This window comes from Salvelinus namaycush, chromosome 15 (assembly GCF_016432855.1).
Source record: "Salvelinus namaycush isolate Seneca chromosome 15, SaNama_1.0, whole genome shotgun sequence".
NCBI classification, from domain to species: Eukaryota; Metazoa; Chordata; class Actinopteri; order Salmoniformes; family Salmonidae; genus Salvelinus; species Salvelinus namaycush.
This window is the reverse complement of record NC_052321.1, coordinates 37,683,054-37,700,850: the sequence shown is the minus strand read 5'-3', so window position 1 is coordinate 37,700,850 and position 17,797 is coordinate 37,683,054. Positions and strand designations below refer to the sequence as shown.

Genomic DNA, 17,797 nt, shown 5'->3' with positions numbered 1-17,797 from the left:
ATGATAGCAGTTTGTTTTGTGGTTGTCTCTGACCTCCAGTATGTACTCCAGTTCCACTCCTCTCCTGTGGGCCTGTTTGAGGACTCCCTGGGCCTGGGCCAGAGTCTCCTTCAGACTCTGGTTCTCCCTGGGAACCACCAGGCCACTGATCTTCCTGAAGAATGTCTCTGTCAGGATCATATGGGACTCCAGACCCTGGAAGAACTCCTTGAGAAAGAAACCAGAGATGGTATAATGTTGAGATATGCCACTTGAGTGAAACCTCCCCCCAGCTATGGTCTTCTGGAAAGCACCCTGTGGGAATATCCAATATGGTGAACCAGAGACATGTCTTCCCTTGTAACGGACTTTAAATCATCATCGAGCTATATACTCTTGAATTGCCTTTTGACAATATATTTACTATGCATAGAATTCTTTGTACTATCCAAAATTGCTGTAAATCTGTGAGACTTATATGTAAGGTTAAAGTCTACCTTGTGTTTGTCCAGGAGGATCTGTACTTCCTCCACAGAGCTGGCGATGATCCTCTGGTCGGCAGCCATCTTGTCTTGAGCGGTGTCCACCAGGTCAGCCAGATCCTGTAGCGCCCTCTCATACTGACCTTTCAGAGCCATGTTCTGGTTCAGACCGCTACGCCGTGACCCCACCGTCATCACCAGCTCCTCGTAGGTATCCTGGAGGAAGAGGAGAGAGGACAGAGAAGCAGAAGAAGAATACCTCCAGATATGATACGAGTCACCAATGTTTAAGCAGTGTTAAAACAGTGTCTGTGGGTGTCTGTGTGTAAGAACTGTCTGTAGGAAGAGGTCAGATACCTGTAGCGTTAGCAGTTCGTTGGTGGAGATCTGGTCTGCCTGTAGCTCTGTTCCTCTGGTTTTGAGCTGGGTAATCCTCCGCTCAAACTCTCTCAAACTCTCCTCAGCCTCAGCAATGACCTGCAGGAGAGAACCCAATGCCGGTTAGCTTCTTAGACATTCAAATCAAATCAATTTGTATTTGTCAAATGCGCCGAATACAACAGGTGTAGACCTTACCGTGAAATGTTTACTTACAAGCCCTTAACCAACACTGCAGTTCAAGAAATAGTTCTGAAAATATTTCCTAAAAAATCTAAAGTAATTTTTTAAATAAAAAGTAACACATTAAAATTACATAACAATAAAGATGTACTGGTACCGAGTCAATGTGTGGGGTACAAGTTAGTCGAGGTAATTTGTACATGTAGGTAGGGGTAAAGATAATAAACAGCGAGTAGCAGCAGTGTAAAAACAAAGGGGAGAGGGGGTCAATGTAAATAGTCCGGATGGCCATTTGATTAATTGTTCAGCAGTCTTAAGGAGCCTTTTGGACCTAGTACCGGTATTTGGGTGACTGAAGTCTTTAACTATTTTGGGGGCCTTCCTCTGACACCGCCTAGTATATAGGTCCTGGATGGCAGGAAGCTTGGCCCCAGTGATGAATTGGGCCATACGCACTACCCTCTGTAGCGCCTTACGGTCAGATGGCGAGCAGTTGCCATACCAGGCGGTGAAGCAACCGGTCAGAATGCTCTCGATGGTGCAGCTGTATAACCTTGAGGATCTGGGGACCCATGCCAAATCTTTTCAATCTCCTGAGGGGGAAAAGGTGTTGTTGTGCCCTCTTCACGACTGTCTTGGTGTGTTTGGACCATGATAGTTTGTTGGTGATGTGGACACCAAGGAACTAGAAACTCTTGACTCGCTCCACTACTGCCCCATCGATGTTAATGGAGGCCAGTTCGGCCCTCCTTTTCCTGTAGTCCACGATCATCTCCTTTGTCTTGCTCACATTGAGGGAGAGGTTGTTGTCCTGGCACCACACTGCCAGGTCTCTGACCTTCTCCCTATAGGCTGTCTCATCGTTGTAGGTGATCATGCCTACCACTGTGTCGTCAGCAAATGTAATGATGGTGTTGAAGTCGTGCTTGGCCACGCAATCCTGGGTGAACAGGGAGTAAAGGAGGGGATTAAGCACACACCCCTGAGGGGCCCCGGTGTTGAGGATCAGCGTGGCAGATGTGTTGTTGCCTACCCTTACCACCTGGGGGCGGCCCGTCAGGAAGTCCAAGATCCAGTTGCAGAGGGAGGTGTTAAATCCCAGGGTCCTTAGCTTAGTGATGAGCTTTGTGTTGAACAATAGTGTTGAATGCTGAGCTGGAGTCAATGAACAGCATTCTCACATATGTGTTCCTTTTGTCCAGGTGGGAATGGGCAGTGTGGAGTGCGATTGAGATTGCGTCATCTGTGGATCTGTTGGGGCGGTATGCGAATTGGAGTGGGTCTAGGGTATCCGGGATGATGGTGCTGATGTGAGCCATGACCAGCCCTTCAAAGCATTTCATGTCTACCGACGTGAATGCTACGGGGCGGTAGTCATTTAGGCAAGTTACGTTCGCATTCTTGGGCACAGGGCCTATGGTGGTCTGTTTGAAACATGTAGGTATTACAGACTCGGTCAGGGAGAGGTTGAAAATGTCAGTGAAGACACTTGTCAGTTGGTCCGCGCATGCTCTGAGTACACGCCCTAGTAATCCGTCTGGCCCCGCTGACTTGTGAATGCTGACCTGTTTAAAGGTCTTGCTCATATCGGCTACGGAGAGCGTGATCTCACAGTCGTCCGGAACAGCTGGTGCTCTCATGCATGCTTCAGTGTTGCTTGCCTTGAAGCGAGCATAAAAGGCATTTAGCTCGTCTGGTAGGCTTGCGTCACTGGGCAGCTCGAGGCTGGGTTTCCCTTTGTAGTCCGTAATAGTTTGCAAGCCCTGCCACATCCGACGAGTGTCAGAGCTGGTGTAGTAGGATTCAATCTTAGTCCTGTATTGACGCTTTGCCTGTTTGTTCGTCTGAGTGCATAGCAGGATTTCTTATAAGCGTCCGGATTAGTGTCCCGCTCCTTGAAAGCGGCAGCTCTTGCCTTTAGCTCAGTGCGGATGTTGCCTGTAATCCATGGCTTCTGGTTGGGATATGTACGTACGGTCACTGTGGGGACGCCGTCGTCGATGCACTTATTGATGAAGCCGATGACTGAGGTGGTATACTCCTCAATGCCATTGGATGAATCCCGGAACATATTCCAGTCTGTGCTAGCAAAACAGTCCTGTAGCGTAGCATCCGCGTCATCTGACCATTTCCGTATTGAGCGAGTCACTGGTACTTCCTGCTTTAGTTTTTCACTGGTACTTCCTGATTTTGAATCAGGAGGATAGAATTATGGTCAGATTTGCCAAATGGAGGGTGAGGGAGAGCTTTGTATGCGTCTCTGTGTGTGGAGTAAAGGTGGTCTGGAGTTTTTTTTCCTCTGGTTGCACATGTGACATGCTGGTAGAAATTAGGTAAAACAGATTTAAATTTGCCCGGATTAAAGTCCCCAGCCACTAGGAGCGCTGCTTCTGGATGAACATTTTCTTGTTTGCTTATGGCCTTATACATCTAGTTGAGTGCGGTCTTAGTGCCAGCATCGGTTTGTGGTGGTAAATAGATGGCTATGAATAATATAGATGAGAACTCTCTTTGTAGATAGTGTGGTCTACAGCTTATCATGAGGTACTCTACACCTCAGGAGAGCAATACCTTGAGATTTCTTTCATATTAGACATCGTTCACCAGAAATTATTGACAAATTCCTTTTGGTTATCTTTTATACGGTCGGTTAAGAAGGAAGTGTCATGTACTCGTGGACTGCCATTACAGATCTTACCTCAAGTTGTTTGGAGGCTGGTCTGTCCATGGCTCCCGCCAACGTCTGAAGAATCTGGCACTTGGTGTCGGTTAGATCAGTGAGTAGAAGCTGTGACTCCGTCTGCATAAACCAATACAAGATAAACTCAATGCATAACTGCAAGCTTTTTAGTCCAAGAATAGTGGATTCCGAAATGGCTCATGAGGGGACAAGTACACCACATGCTCAGTAGCCTAGACAACTAAAGCATAGAGATTACACCACATAGCCTGACCTGATAGGCAGTGAGTTCCTCCATCCTGGTCCTCATGTGTTCACAGCGTCGCCCCAGGACAGAGTCCATAGTCCCTAGCCTCTCTGTCAGACAGTCCAGTGTGTCCTCTAGCAGGGCCTGGTCCTCCCCACACAGCCCTGTAGGTTGGCCCAGGAGACCCCGACTGTGGCTCACCTCCCCATTCACCTCACTGACATCCTTCCCTAAGGCCTGGAGGAAACAGAGATGACAAAGTCACCAAACATGCATGGTACCAGATGATACACAGGAATGGAGGAAGGCTTGGAATGAGTCTTTTTTTGCTCCCTACCCCTTCCCCTTGGCCATAACTCTTCCATGTTTGCAGATCTCTAAGGTGGAAGCGATACGGTGGAAGCTCCACCACTGCAGTACTTATCTATACAGATCCTTCAGATCTGCAAACATCGAAGGGCAAAAGGAGTGATTGGGGACCAGATGACTGTTTCTAAATACCATGATCACATTTTGAGATTACATAATACTATGAGAGCAGACGTTGTGTGCTTTACAAAAATGGATGTTACTATTCAGGTGTTGCAGTGGCCTACCTCCTGGTTTTGTAGCTGTGTCTCAGCGTTCTCGGCCAGCAGCACAGCACCAGAGAAGAGGGTGTTCTCTACATCATCCAGCCAGGAGGAGGTAGCTGACACGGCTTGGTAGAGCTGCTGCTCCATTGGCATCACCTGGCCCTCAGAGGCCCCAGTCTGAACAGAGATACCAGGGTTGGGGTCAATTCCAATATAGTCAATCAAGGACGTAAACTCAAATTCCGTTTGGATTCCATCAATTTAAGAAGTAAACTGAAATTCCCATTACAAGTCAGTCAATTTAGTTGAAATGGAATTGGCCCCATCCCTGATCGATACAGTGCATAGTTGTCTTATATATTTCCATACATAAACATAATTTAACAACCGAAAACAAGGACAACCTACAGTACAATAACAGTGTGGGATGTTATAGTGTTGTTATAACCTACCTGAGAAGACATCTCCTCCATTGTCTGGCTGAAACCATCATATAACGTCTTCAGTGAAGACTTGTCCTCTGTTTTATCTGTCTCTCCTTTAAACAGGGTCCCAGCGGTGGTCACTCTGGCCGTTCTGGAGTAAACCTGGAACAGAGTATGACCACTGTCACTTTCAGACGACGTCACTATACTGTACCTCAGAGCAGGGCCGGCCCTAGCCTTTTGGGGCCCTAAGCGATTTGGTTTGGGAGCCCCCCACGTCGTAGAAAAACATTTCAGTGGCCTCCTCTTGACGGCGGAGAGAAAAATGTAAACGTTTAAGTTAATTTACTGCAATTCTACACATTTTGGCATGGGGCAGAGAGAACATTTTTGCAATTTTATAACAAATAAATTGCTCCCGAGTGGTGCAGCGGTCTAAGGCACTGTATCTCAGGGCAAGAGGCATCACTACAGTCCCAGGTTCGAATCCAGGCTGTATCACATCCGGCCGTGATTGGGAGTCCCATAGGGCGGTGCACAACTGGCCCATCGTCATCCGGGGTTGGCCCGGGTAGGCCATAATTGTAAATAAGAATTTGTTCTTAACTGACTTGCCTAGTTAAATAAAGGTTAAATAAACATGTTTAAATAAAAATGCCATGCAACTCTACTCATTCTACCATGGGACAGAGATTTTTTTTCTCAGTTTTTAAGCTAATTTCCTGCAATTCTACTTATTTTTCCATGACTTATGCCATGTTAATATGATATCTGAGTGAGTGACTAACAAAATCAATGTGGGCCCATCACGCCTAGTCCCGCTTCCCCTCCCCAGTGCTCGACGTCACCGGTCTACTAACCACCCATCCTGGCAACCATCGTTACGCACACCTGCTCCCCATCATTACGCACACCTGGACTTCATTATCACTTTGATTACCTTCCCTTTATTTAGCCCTCAGTAGCCTCAGTCATCAGGCAGTATTGGTTTGTTTTCATTCACGTTCTGCAGTCTTCTCATGTTTGGTTTATCTGCATTTATCATTATTAAACTCACCTTCTGCACCTGCTTCCTGACTCCCGACGTATACGTAACAGCCCCCTGGAGGTCAGGGCCCCTGAGCACGTGCTCTGCGTCAGTATTTGGCCATGATTACTACAAGTTTAGATAGCTGGCTAAACTAACTTGCTAACTCTCTGCCATGGCTAATTGAGTGACTATCAGTGACTGGCATAATAGAAAAACTGCTGATGCACAACCAAAAATAACTGGTTGTAATCTGGTTTTGGCCGCTGGGATAGGTGTTGACGGTGGGGTCAGTACCGGTTGCTTGTTGTATTGCTCCAGGGTTTTCTGTAGGAGCTGGAGTTTGGTACTGAGCTCTTTCCTCAGGCTCTCCCACCTCTGTCTCATCTGCTGCTGGGCAGCCCGGGTCTCTCTCTCCTGCAGGAGCTCCGGAGAGAAGGGCTCTGTCATACTGCAGACAAAAAGAAAAGACGGAATATGATATAACATAAAAACATTACACAGAGGATAAGGCCTATTGGCCTCTGGTAATTCAAAATAAACTGTCAGAACCCTGTGTTGTTGTGTTAAAGTGGATTCACGTTACTACTTTGTAGTAAAGCATCACAAAAGCAGAACCGTGGATTCACTGTTTCACGGCCATACCTGACACTGCTGGGTGAGGCCTGCTGGATCAGGATCTCCTCTCCTCTACTGGCTACTGACTGGAGCAGCTTCTTCTGCTCTGCTAGCTGCTCCTCCAGCTCCTAAACAACAACGCACAAACATGACCACTCTTAACAGAAATGACTTCTCTTTGAATTGAAAGAAGGAATGAAGGAAGGAAGAAACAAATGAGCGAACGAACACGCAAACAACCAAACAAAACAAAGATCCTACACTGGCATGGCAGCAGTAGTGCGATGGTGTGTTTGAGAGCGACTACCCTACCCTCTGTCTCTGGAGGCTGTCCTGGTGATGTTGTGAGCGTGTGGTACGTGCCTGGGCCAGCCAGTCCTGTACACTGGGCCCCGGAGACAGGCTAGAGTCAGACTGATTGTCCTCCTGATCCTGCAGGAAGCCCTGGAGAAGGACACAAGCAGAGAGAGGGTTATTTATGGAAACAGGAAGGAAGGAAGGAAGAAACAAATTAACGAACGAACATGCATTGTTACTTTTTTCTAAACTCCTCTAATTGTCAGAAAAGTGGTTTTATGTAACTTCAACAGATTTTCAAGAATTTTCCTGAAATGTCTACTAAAAATGACAAGAGAAATGGTTATTCATGTAAGGATTCGTTTGATTCACATGTTGACAACAAGACCGAACAACCATCAAGGCGGGTGAGGATTACAAGTCACTTGATTATAAGTCAACTCCTTATTTTGATTTTTTAAACCTCAAACAATAGAGCGGTTGAAATAATTCAAGCAAATTTGTATGCAATCCAGTTCACCCAATCATATCCCTGCACACATCAGCCACAATAAAGAATAGTAGGGGACGAACAGGCACCATGTCAAAGACAGAAGACATTACATTAAAGGCTCAGAACAGACATTACATGCTTCCTCAATGGGCCTTTCAGCTCCTGAAAAGCCTCCCATGCTAGAGTGGCCTGCAGGACAAACAAGGTGAAGGCATAGACTTTAGCGAAGTGGTCTAACATGATCCAGGAAACCTGGACTTGAACACAGTCGGTCACATAAGCAACCAGGCACCTCTGTAAACACTGTCTGCAGTCAAATTGAAATAATTATTCTAAAGAGGTTCCAGTTTCAGACGCGGAGATGACTGTAGCAGTAGCCAGGTCCCAGATCTACCAGGCTACTGGTACATTCCTCTCAGCAGATAAATCCAGCAGCACCTTTTACTGTAGTAGTAAGCTACAGGGCAGGTATCCAGAAGCAGCCGGACTCACCTGGATGTTGATGTGTTTGTCCTGCAGCATCTTCTGCAGCTCCAGCAGACTTCCCTTCAGCGTCCGCAGCTTCCTGGCCAGCTGCTCAGCGTCCTCCCTCATGTCCATCCGCGTCTCCTGCCTCCCCTCCAGCAACAGACTCTCGCTCCGCATGGTCAGCTCCGACAGGGCCACCACCTTCTGCTCAATCTCCTGCAGCATGTTCTGGAGCAGCAGGAGGAGAGAGGCCATCTCAAACATGGTGCTGGATACCAGGCAGACCCTGCCCCCAAGGCAGCTTCAGTCAACGGGGCCTCCAGTCCCAGGGTCAGTATAGACCCCTTCAGCAGACCCAGCAGCAGGTCTCTCTAGGTACTGTCCTGCTCTCATTGTTGGTCCACCTCCCTACCAACACCCTCGCCTCCAGCACAGCCCAACACACCAGCACTAATCCTTCACGTCGCATGCTCAAGATCAAAAATATATACATTCCCCAAGTGGCCTGGACTGTTGTAGACCCTTGTAAAGAATAGATCCAAAGCTACCACAGATGTCCCATCGTAAATGCTTCCTCAAAGATCCGTGCACAAAGGAGAATCCTCCATATATATAGACCCATATCCTGTGTGTGTGTATCGGTAAATTTAACAGGTTTCAACTCCCCGCCTCCCCCCCCCCCTCGTCAGTTGGTATTCCTACTTGGATATTCTAGCAGGCTGATCCAGCGCCACCACCAACACCAACACCAATCCCTGCAGTCGGAATCTATTAATCTAGCAAATAAGGCCTCCCACCTGAAGACACGGCCCCATGCAGTCACACAGAAGACATCTGCATAATCTGCTTAACTAGACTAGTGTTACAGACGCTTAGGAACCTAACCAAGCCTCTGAAGGCAGCCCTGCCCTCTAACACTGCTGCTAATACTCTTGTTTACTGCTGCCAGGTTCCTACCCCTCCCGGGTGGATCTATATGTGGCAGGCAGAATCAAAAAGGTAGTTATAGTGGGATTTAATAATTGGATGTTAAATGAGCAGTTGTGTAAAAGGGGAAAACGCACGTGACTCACGGAGGAGCTTTTAAATAAAGGGTCTCTGACTGCGTTCGTGCATATGGGCGTCTGTGCATATGTCTGTGCGTGGGCGTGAGTACCCACCAGTAGGGGGCGCTCTGTTCTAACCTGGCAGTCTATGAGCTGCTCCTCCATGTCCTCCTCATCCTCCTTAACGCTGGGATGGAGGAAGGTTGTGAGTGCAGAGCGGGTGCTGAGCAGCCATTGGTCCATCTGGTCAGCCTGGTCGAGGTAGTGTTGTAAGGCCTGCTCTTGACGCTGCTCCTCTAGATGGTCAGTTGCACGCTCCTGGACAGGGAATCACAAGACACCACATGAAGTAAGGCCAGACACAGCTTGTTGTCATGTTCGTGAACCTCTTGACCCCTCAACAAACATGCTTTTAATGGCCCTCTCATGTGATGAGCCTGACCAAAGACACTCAAATGGTTTCCTAATACAGCTAAATGAGCATCTGAAGAAGTGGAACTGCACCTATCTGAACAAAAATATAGAAGAGAGAGAGAAAAGGTATTGGGAGCATCACTGTACCTCCAGAAGCTGTCGTTTCCCTGTGGCCTTCATATGTATGGTGGCCATCCTCTCAGCCAGGACAGTGAGGGTGGACTGCATGGCTAGCTGGTCGGCCGTGTCCGAGTCCACAGCATCAGTACCCAGCTCCTCTGAGAAGCTGGTCTGCAGCTTGTCTATATCCTCCTGCAGACTCTGGATCTCCTCACCCATGGCCTGGTAGAGGGAATAACAGTATTTAGTTATGATGGGAAGACATTGAGTCATGAGTATACTGAGATGTTACACGGGATTTCTGCCTCAAGCAGGAATTTGTATTTTGAGCATTTCGAGATGTCACATAGGATTTCTGCCTTGTGGAAATTGGTATCTTGAGCATAGCGGAATGTTACATAATACTGATTCTCCCTTACCTTATGGGCTTCCATATGACTGTCTGTGCTCCTGTCAGCCTCCAGTGGCTCATTGAGTTTGGCCTCTAAGGACTCCATCTTAGAGGAGATAGACTGGAGAGAACCCTGGTAGCGCTGCTGCTTCTCCAGCGCTTCGTACAGAGTCCTCTGCTTCTCACTGATCTGTAATGGGAAGGATAGGAACTAGTAGTAGGCAGACCTCGGCCCACTTCGGCCAATAAACTTCAGTTTATTTGTAAATACACTTTTCTAAATAGCTGATGAAATGTTTAATCGATATGCATTGAGTACCACATTCTTCAAGGTCTCCCAGGAGCGTTGCAGGTCATCGAAGTTGGCCACAGATTCAAATGTCGGGTCATATAGCTCCTGTATGGGGGCTCTGGTGAGGGTGGCTCGTCCCAGTCCCATCTGAAAGAAAACACGAGCAACAAATACAGAGAAGCATCACAATGTTACTTGGTGTATAGGTAGGTACACAATAAGGTAAGTGGGCAGGACCTGGTTGCATAAAACACCTTAAGTTTAGCTAGCTAAAGTAAGTAGCTAGCTGGTTGATGTTTTTCTTTTGTAACCAGAGCAGATGAAAGCAACATTCAACTCCACCAATGCTGTTTACATTGATATCACACTGAATGAAGCAGTTAAGGGACCTCATGGGCACCCTTACATTTTTCACTTAATTTAAGGGGGAAATTCTCCTTACAATATTTTGTGCAACTGACTTAAAGTTACGGAAACTCTAAGGGAAAAGATAAGGCGGGAAATTAACAATGGAAGGTGCACAATCCATGGCTACTGAGCTAGCTGGCTAGTTAGCTACGTACTCCGTAAACTAGCTTGACGTACTAGTAAGTAATATAAAGTTCAGGAAAAAAATGTGCTGTCAGAAACGTGATTTTATTATCTTCTGGAGCAATTTGGTTATCCTGTCTTGGTTGTAGAATTTCTATTTTGCAATCTCAAATAAATGCGATCTCTTTGGGGAGAAGTTGTCAGTGAATCAGGCCGTCTCCATGGTAACCATATACTCTTTCAGCCATACCGGCCTTCAAACTACTGTAAAACCCCTTAACATATGCCCTTACCTAAGGAAATATTTGAGGGGCTCTATGCAACGCCCTTAAGCAAACCCTTAAGGGAAACACCTACGATGTTTTATGCAACTGGGCCCAGGCCCTGAATGGAGAAGTACAGTAGCCTTGCTATGCGTTAATCTGTGCTAATGCAATGTATTTAATTTGAGGCATACACGATGACAGGATATGGAGATGTATTTTCATATCTCATGGTCTGTAGCTAGAGTAGAGAGAGAGCGAGAGAGAGAGAGAAAGAGCTCAGTAGGTGATGCCCGAGTGTGAGTGATGGGAGAGGGAGTGCAACAGACCTGGGAGTGAGTGATGGGAGAGGGGGAGCGACAGACAGGAGGAGAGGAGATCTCACTGTTGGTGCCCTCCTCCCCAGACTCCTCCGTGACAGGGGACAGGAGGGTGTGACAGCGGCCAGCTGTCATCTGATCACACCGTAGGACAGAGTTAGACAGAACAGACAGACATGGCATCCAGGTTTTAATCAGAAAACACATGCAGAGAAGATTGTGTGAATTTATTAAAAGTCCACCACAGAGAGTGGAGTCTTTCAGACAGACATCATGCGAGCTCGAGATTTGATAAAGGGTCACAGGATTAACAGCGGAGTGAACACACAAAGTTAAAAAAACATAGTTTTTTAGTAAACTCATATCGTTAATTAGTAAACTCATATCGTTTACCACATCAATAAGCTCGATTGAGGAGGGGAGTTGGCCTCTCACCATGACTACAGAGGGTTTGTGTGTGTCTCCATCCAGGTCCTCCTCAGTAAGCCCCGTCGCCTCAGTGTCACTCACAGTGAGCAGCATGGTGGCGTGCTTGGCCTTCACAGCAAGCATCTTACACTTAGAGTTCAGACTGGCTATCTGCTCCTGGTAACCCTTGATCTTCTGGGCCAGGTCCTGTTAGAAACATCCCGATCACGGTCAGTGGTTATGGTGACAACAGGGGAACAAAGCATCCATATAGTCATAACATTTTACAGCTTAACTAGTGTCCTTTTTGTTGTTGTTGATTTTTTGCTTTGGGTACCTAGTTGTTCCTACCAGCACCTGGATCTAGATGTTTTCACAATGCTGCATTCCTTTCCATTGGTAATGCTACAGTATGTAGAGTACCTCATGGTGTAGAATCTGAGCCTGCAGCTCCTGGATGTTGCTGGTGGGAATGGGTCGGTCCTGGATGACTCTGTGGGCGTCCTCTATCAGCCCCTGGAGGTGCCTCACCTCCTGCTCATACTGCTCATACTGCACAACAGCCTCCTACAGAAGGGAAACAGGAAATCAAGGAATGTTGATACTGGTGCACAATGTAGGAGGTCAACTGTTCTTGGCTTGCAGGTGTGGCCAACCGGATTCAAACCGTGACTTTCTGTGTCCCTCAAAACCTAGCCATTAGCTCGGGGGAACTAACTCAAGTCTTCAGTTACAGGCAATCGAATGAATTATTCATGCTTGTGCTGTGGCCTCCCTACCTGTAGAATGTTGCACTGCTGTATTGCGACATGCTGCAGCTGGCTGGCCTCCTGCTGTAGGCCCAGTGCCGTGCGACAGATAGCCAGGCCAGGCATCACCTCCTCTGGGACGCGCAGGGCGCTCTGACACAGCTGCACCGCCTGCACCTGCTGCTTGAAGCCCTCCATCTCCGACAGAAGACGCTAGGAAAACAGACAGGAGGGAACGTCACAATCTCCGCAGCAGCAGCGGCAGCGGCAGCAGAGGAAGAGGTAGTTACCTGTCTCTGGGCCAGTTGTTCCTTGAGACTCTGTCGGGCCAGCTCAGGAGAGGTCAGTGTAGCTTGGACCTGTTCCAGAGCAACATGTAGGGTCTTCACCTCGTACTCCAGACGCTCCATACTCTGAGAGGACGACACAGGACACACACACAGGTTCATCTCAGAACCAAATATTCTGAGGGCTAGCTGGCTAGCTAATCAAGTCATGTTAACCGTCTGTCACTACACACAGGTCAATCAATCAAATATATTTGTATGTACAGGTGAGAATAACACGGAGATGCTAAAAGCTATTCGACCGTCTCTGAGACAAAGACGAACAACAATGCTGGAGTAAAAGCAGATGCTAGGCTAAAATGCAAGGTCAGCGCATACAGTATGTCTGAGTCAGTACCTTGGCTGCGTCCTGTAGGCTCTGCAGGCGTGTCCTGACGGTCTGCTGGAGCTCCTCGGTGTGGCGGCTGAGCTCACACACCTGCTGGGACATGTTCTCCGTCTGCAGCACCTCAGACAGCAGATCCACCTTCTCTCCCATGGCCTGCAGGTCCCCATGGAGCTCCCGGGACTCGCGCAGCACAGACTGATGGGACGGGGAGGGGAGGGGGAAAACACAACACAGGAAATTAATGGAATAAGAGGACACTGTTTATGAAAAAAAAAAGGGGCCAACCAGTGATGGATGGACCCTAAGAGGTGCCGGTTAATAAGAAAATAAGTAATATCCTGGAGAGATAATGATAGGAGACAGGGGAACAGAACACATGTTTATTTCCTTACACACACAAACACCACCAGTATTGTTGAAGATGGTACAGTGGAAGTGAACAGGGAGAGTTTCATACAGTCTGTATCAGCATTTCAATCCGGTAACTCCACATGTGTTTATTCATATCTCCACCCACCTGGTACATCCTTATTTGTTCCTGCAGATGAGGGGAGGAGTTCCAGATGATGTTGGCCCTCACCAGGCCCTTGGCTTTCTCCGACCACCTCACTATGAAGTCCAGCATCTCACTGTACTCCTCTAGGTGGGCATCGGCCTGGACAGGTGAGATAACAGAGAGGAATTGAGGAACCAGGGAACAACAGCAGGGAAATGCATATCTTAATGACACTGACAATGTATGGGTAATGTACGTTATGGTATAAATAGCACCTTTTACAATTAAAAGTAAATGGCCCCATATAAACATTTTGGGCTGGGCAACACAGTACGTTAATGCCACCTTTTCAGTGTAACAACAACATTGTTACAACAACAAGACTTCTCATGTATATTGTGTTTTTTCCCCAATTGGTTCCTAACCTTTTTGAGCCAGATGGTTCTACACTCGGCCAGTCGGGCAGTGTGGTGGTGGATGTCTCCTAACTTGACTATGGCATCGCTCAGCTGTTTGGCCAAGATGGGGTTCCGTCTGCTGAACTCCTGGACTGCAGCATCCAGCTCTGAGAGAGTCCGACGACAGCTCTCCAGGTCATCACAAAGGCACTGAGGAGAGGAGAGAAACTCTGGGTTAAACGGACTGACCGAGATAGCAGCTCTGGGTGCTCATTCACGTTTGTGAATGTATTTCAGTTTACTTCCTGAATTGATTGAATTGACAATAAATTGACCCCCCAAAACCCTTATTCAGAGTCATATGCATGAGCATCTTCAGCTCCCGCTCACCTTGGTCTCGTCTTTAGTGTGTTCGACATCGCTGGCTTTGTCTTTGAGTCTGGCGGAGATGGCTTTCATCTTCTCCGACACGTCATGGATCCTGGAGCTGAAGTCCTCCTTGATGTCTCTCGTCTTCTGAATCTCTCTCTCTTTGGATAGAACCTTAGGAAATTCAGAAGGGAAACGTACAAACTTAACCCTGTAATAACTTCTCTAATCATTTACATTTACAATAGTAAAAGATACAGTTAGTTGACGCAGTGGACTGGTTTCCTGGACACAGATTAAGCCTAATCTATTTGAATCGAGATTGAACCTGCTTTTTAGTTCATGGCTAGGCTTAATCTGTGTCCAGGAACCTGGCCCAGTGAGAGATAGCAAGCGCTAGATAGTCCGGGTACCTGGTCCTCGATGGCCCCCAGTGCGAGGGACACCTCAGCCAGCTGCATGGAGATCTCCGAGGGCAGGATGGTGTACAGGTCCAGATACTTGCTCTGCTGCTGCTCTGCTATCTTATCCAAATGCTGACGGTACCCGATCACATCACTGTGCACCACCTGTACAATACATAAGAGAAACATGGTCATGCACATGTACCAAGACTCAAAAACAAGCCACTCACATAACAATTCTTGAATTTTTGCCATAGCTAGCCTTGATCCCAGCCTGAGACTACGCCTTAGCATACAGTAGTACTTGATACAACAGTTGAGTAAATGCATAATGGAATTTTGTATTTGCAAAAATTGAAAAAAATGACGTGATCATGTGTTAGATTGTGTTTACTCAATCTCTAGTTCCATAGGGTTAGTCTGCGGCTTACCTCCAGCTCCTGCAGCAGAGCATCTATATCTGGGGTAGGGTTGAGAAGCAGCTCCCTGGTCTCCTGGATCCAGGCTTTGACCACACTCAGGTTCTTCTCCACCTCCTCTCTATCCCTCAGCTCCATCCCAGCCTGGCTACGCTTGGTACGCGCCTGCTGCAGCAGACTGGTGGAGAGACATAAAACCACTCAGCTCCATTATTCTGTTCCTCCTAAGATATTTGAACTGTTTTTGAACTGGAGGGTTGGGAAATACAGAAGACAAAATTTCCACTTGTAACTAAATGGACAATTATCTCTCTTATTCTGTTCAATGCAAACAACAACAGATCTAATTCCTGAGTTGCCAATCCATCTGTTATGCAAATGCAAAACATAGGCTCGATTGCCAGACTCATGGAGCTCCACAGCGGCTGTGGGACGAGACTGCGCAAAACCTAACAATCTTGATCTGCACCTTTCCATGCGGTCTTGTACAGCTCTGATCTCCTTGAGACTGGGCAGTTCGTCCTGTTCGGAGGTGGGGGAAGGTGAGGGGACCTCCACGTCATGGAGCAGGCTGAGGGCGTACTGACGCAGCAGGGTGAGGGAGGACAGCTCCCTCTCCATGTCCTGGATCAGCAGCTCATGCTGGTCCAACACAGACTGTAAGGAAGCCTTGGAGGCCTTCTCCACAGCACAGTCTATCACACGGCTCTGGAGCTCGTCCACCATGTTCCTCAGCTTCACCATCTGAAAGGAACACAGGTGGGGGAAAATCTAGAAAGTGTGCTGAACCTGTAATGACTTGTTTACAAAGCATCATTGTTAGCTTCTACTATGGAGTAGTGTACACTCTTTAGAGAACCTTTACGGCAGACAGCAACAAAGGGCATAAGGGGAACAAATAAATAATCCAGCAAGTGCTGATAGTATACTGTTTAGTTCCCTTTCAGTCAGTATACTGTACAATGGAGAGCTATGAGGATTGCACTCTTGTCCCCCTAACTGTGTTGTACCTCGTTGCCCTCCTTAGGGAACAGTAGTTATATTCATGGACTTAGGTTGATATTATGGCCTTCTCCACTGTTTATTCATGAACACACTGTACTCACACTCATAGTCACATGTTTCTGTGTAGCCTACCATACCTTCTCTCTGAAGGTCCTCCACTCCTGGGCGGTGTCCTCTAGGACCCTCTCCTGCCCTCGTGCTACGCTGCGTAACCGGGTCCAGCGCTGCCACACCGTGGTCATGGAGCGGCTGATGGTGGCCTTGCTGGCGTCACTACCCACCAGCTCCAGCTGGGATGCCTGCTCCTCCAGCCCGGTCAGCTTCTCCTGGAACCCATTCACCATCGACACCAGGGACTGGCAGGGAGGGAGGAGAGGAGGAAATATACACACAAGAGAAGAGTCGTGGTCAGTTCGCATATTATGAGTGTTCATAAATAAAGTCTCATCTTTACTTCTTTGTGCTTTGATTACTAAAGATGAATGTACAATGACGCCATCATTTGGCTAATTATGCCGCCATTAGCAAAATGTATCAAGCAATGTAAAAGTCAAAACAGAAGAAAGTCTTTATTTTCCCATGGTCCTCTTTTACCCTATGACTCCTGAGCTTCTCCTCTGCCTCCAGAAAGGTGGCAGCCTTGGCGGTGGAGAACTCAGTCAGCTTCTTCTCTGCCTCGTTCATCAGTTCAATCACTGTCTGCCTCGTCTCCTGGTAGGACTTCCACTGGGCAACACAGCTAGGGACAATACAGGACAGTCAATTTAATTCAATTCCATTCCAACTTTATTGTACCAGTAAGGAAATGCATGGTGCAGCCAAGTAATTACAGAAGATATTTAAGCAATAAGGCTGAGGAGGTGTGGTATATGGCCAATATACCACGGCTAGGGGCTATTCTTATGCATGACGCAATAACGCCATTGGCTGTGGTATATTGTCCATATACCACAAACCCCTGAGGTACCTTATTGCTATTATAAACTGGTTATAATATAATAGCAATAACGGTAAAAAGTAACTTTTTGTCATACCCGTAATACATGGTCTGATATACCACGGCTTTCAGCCAATAAGCAATAACACTAAATTGCCCATCTCTGCACCAAGGTCGCTCTCTCTGTATTCAACACTTTTAAAACCATATTGTCCATGCACAAATGATTTTAAGTCGCTTTGCATGAAAGCGTCCACTAAATGGCATATATTATATGTCCATATTTTGGTTACAATTGAACCGTTTCCTTTACTTCCTGTACCTGATCAGGACGTCCTGATGACACTGCAGCTGATCTCGGACCTCCACTCCTCTCTGCTGAGCAGACTCCACACTCAGCCTAAGCTGCTCCTTGGCTGTAGGGTTCACCAGGTTCTCCAGCTGGTGGGGCAGAGCCTCCAACTCCTGCAGGTGGCACAAGAACTCCTGGCACGAGGCACAGGAAGAGAACGTGGTTAAGGGAGAGGTAAAGGGAGAGACAATCAATCACATCAAAAAAAAATCACTCTTGAATATAAGTTGCAATTGAAGCTTCGCTTCAGTTTGCTTGACCTTGTAGCAACATATCCTAATAGACCACACTTTATTTAGTCCTGACAAAGGCCCAGTTCGTCGAAAACGTCCTATTAAACTAAACACTTTGGGAGC

General features: G+C 47.3%; 1 protein-coding gene across 1 annotated transcript in view; it reads right to left on the bottom strand.

The window, feature by feature from the left end:
- The window catches only part of syne1b (spectrin repeat containing, nuclear envelope 1b), a 131,597-nt gene that overhangs the window by 43,346 nt on the left and 70,454 nt on the right, over positions 1–17,797 (bottom strand). Inside the window, exons 83-112 of the mRNA XM_039009135.1 lie at positions 17,412–17,575; positions 16,747–16,891; positions 16,290–16,508; positions 15,617–15,891; positions 15,160–15,325; positions 14,738–14,893; positions 14,346–14,498; positions 13,983–14,165; positions 13,579–13,716; positions 13,071–13,256; positions 12,677–12,799; positions 12,417–12,599; positions 12,061–12,204; positions 11,665–11,844; positions 11,239–11,364; positions 10,143–10,262; positions 9,852–10,013; positions 9,460–9,654; positions 9,037–9,216; positions 7,877–8,080; positions 6,907–7,038; positions 6,606–6,722; positions 6,274–6,417; positions 4,977–5,111; positions 4,546–4,701; positions 3,977–4,186; positions 3,721–3,822; positions 819–938; positions 477–677; positions 34–207 (exon numbers count right to left, since the gene is read on the bottom strand). Coding sequence (XP_038865063.1) covers positions 34–207; positions 477–677; positions 819–938; positions 3,721–3,822; positions 3,977–4,186; positions 4,546–4,701; positions 4,977–5,111; positions 6,274–6,417; positions 6,606–6,722; positions 6,907–7,038; positions 7,877–8,080; positions 9,037–9,216; positions 9,460–9,654; positions 9,852–10,013; positions 10,143–10,262; positions 11,239–11,364; positions 11,665–11,844; positions 12,061–12,204; positions 12,417–12,599; positions 12,677–12,799; positions 13,071–13,256; positions 13,579–13,716; positions 13,983–14,165; positions 14,346–14,498; positions 14,738–14,893; positions 15,160–15,325; positions 15,617–15,891; positions 16,290–16,508; positions 16,747–16,891; positions 17,412–17,575 — 4,893 coding nt within the window. The remainder of the gene's footprint in view (positions 1–33; positions 208–476; positions 678–818; positions 939–3,720; positions 3,823–3,976; positions 4,187–4,545; positions 4,702–4,976; positions 5,112–6,273; positions 6,418–6,605; positions 6,723–6,906; positions 7,039–7,876; positions 8,081–9,036; positions 9,217–9,459; positions 9,655–9,851; positions 10,014–10,142; positions 10,263–11,238; positions 11,365–11,664; positions 11,845–12,060; positions 12,205–12,416; positions 12,600–12,676; positions 12,800–13,070; positions 13,257–13,578; positions 13,717–13,982; positions 14,166–14,345; positions 14,499–14,737; positions 14,894–15,159; positions 15,326–15,616; positions 15,892–16,289; positions 16,509–16,746; positions 16,892–17,411; positions 17,576–17,797) is intronic.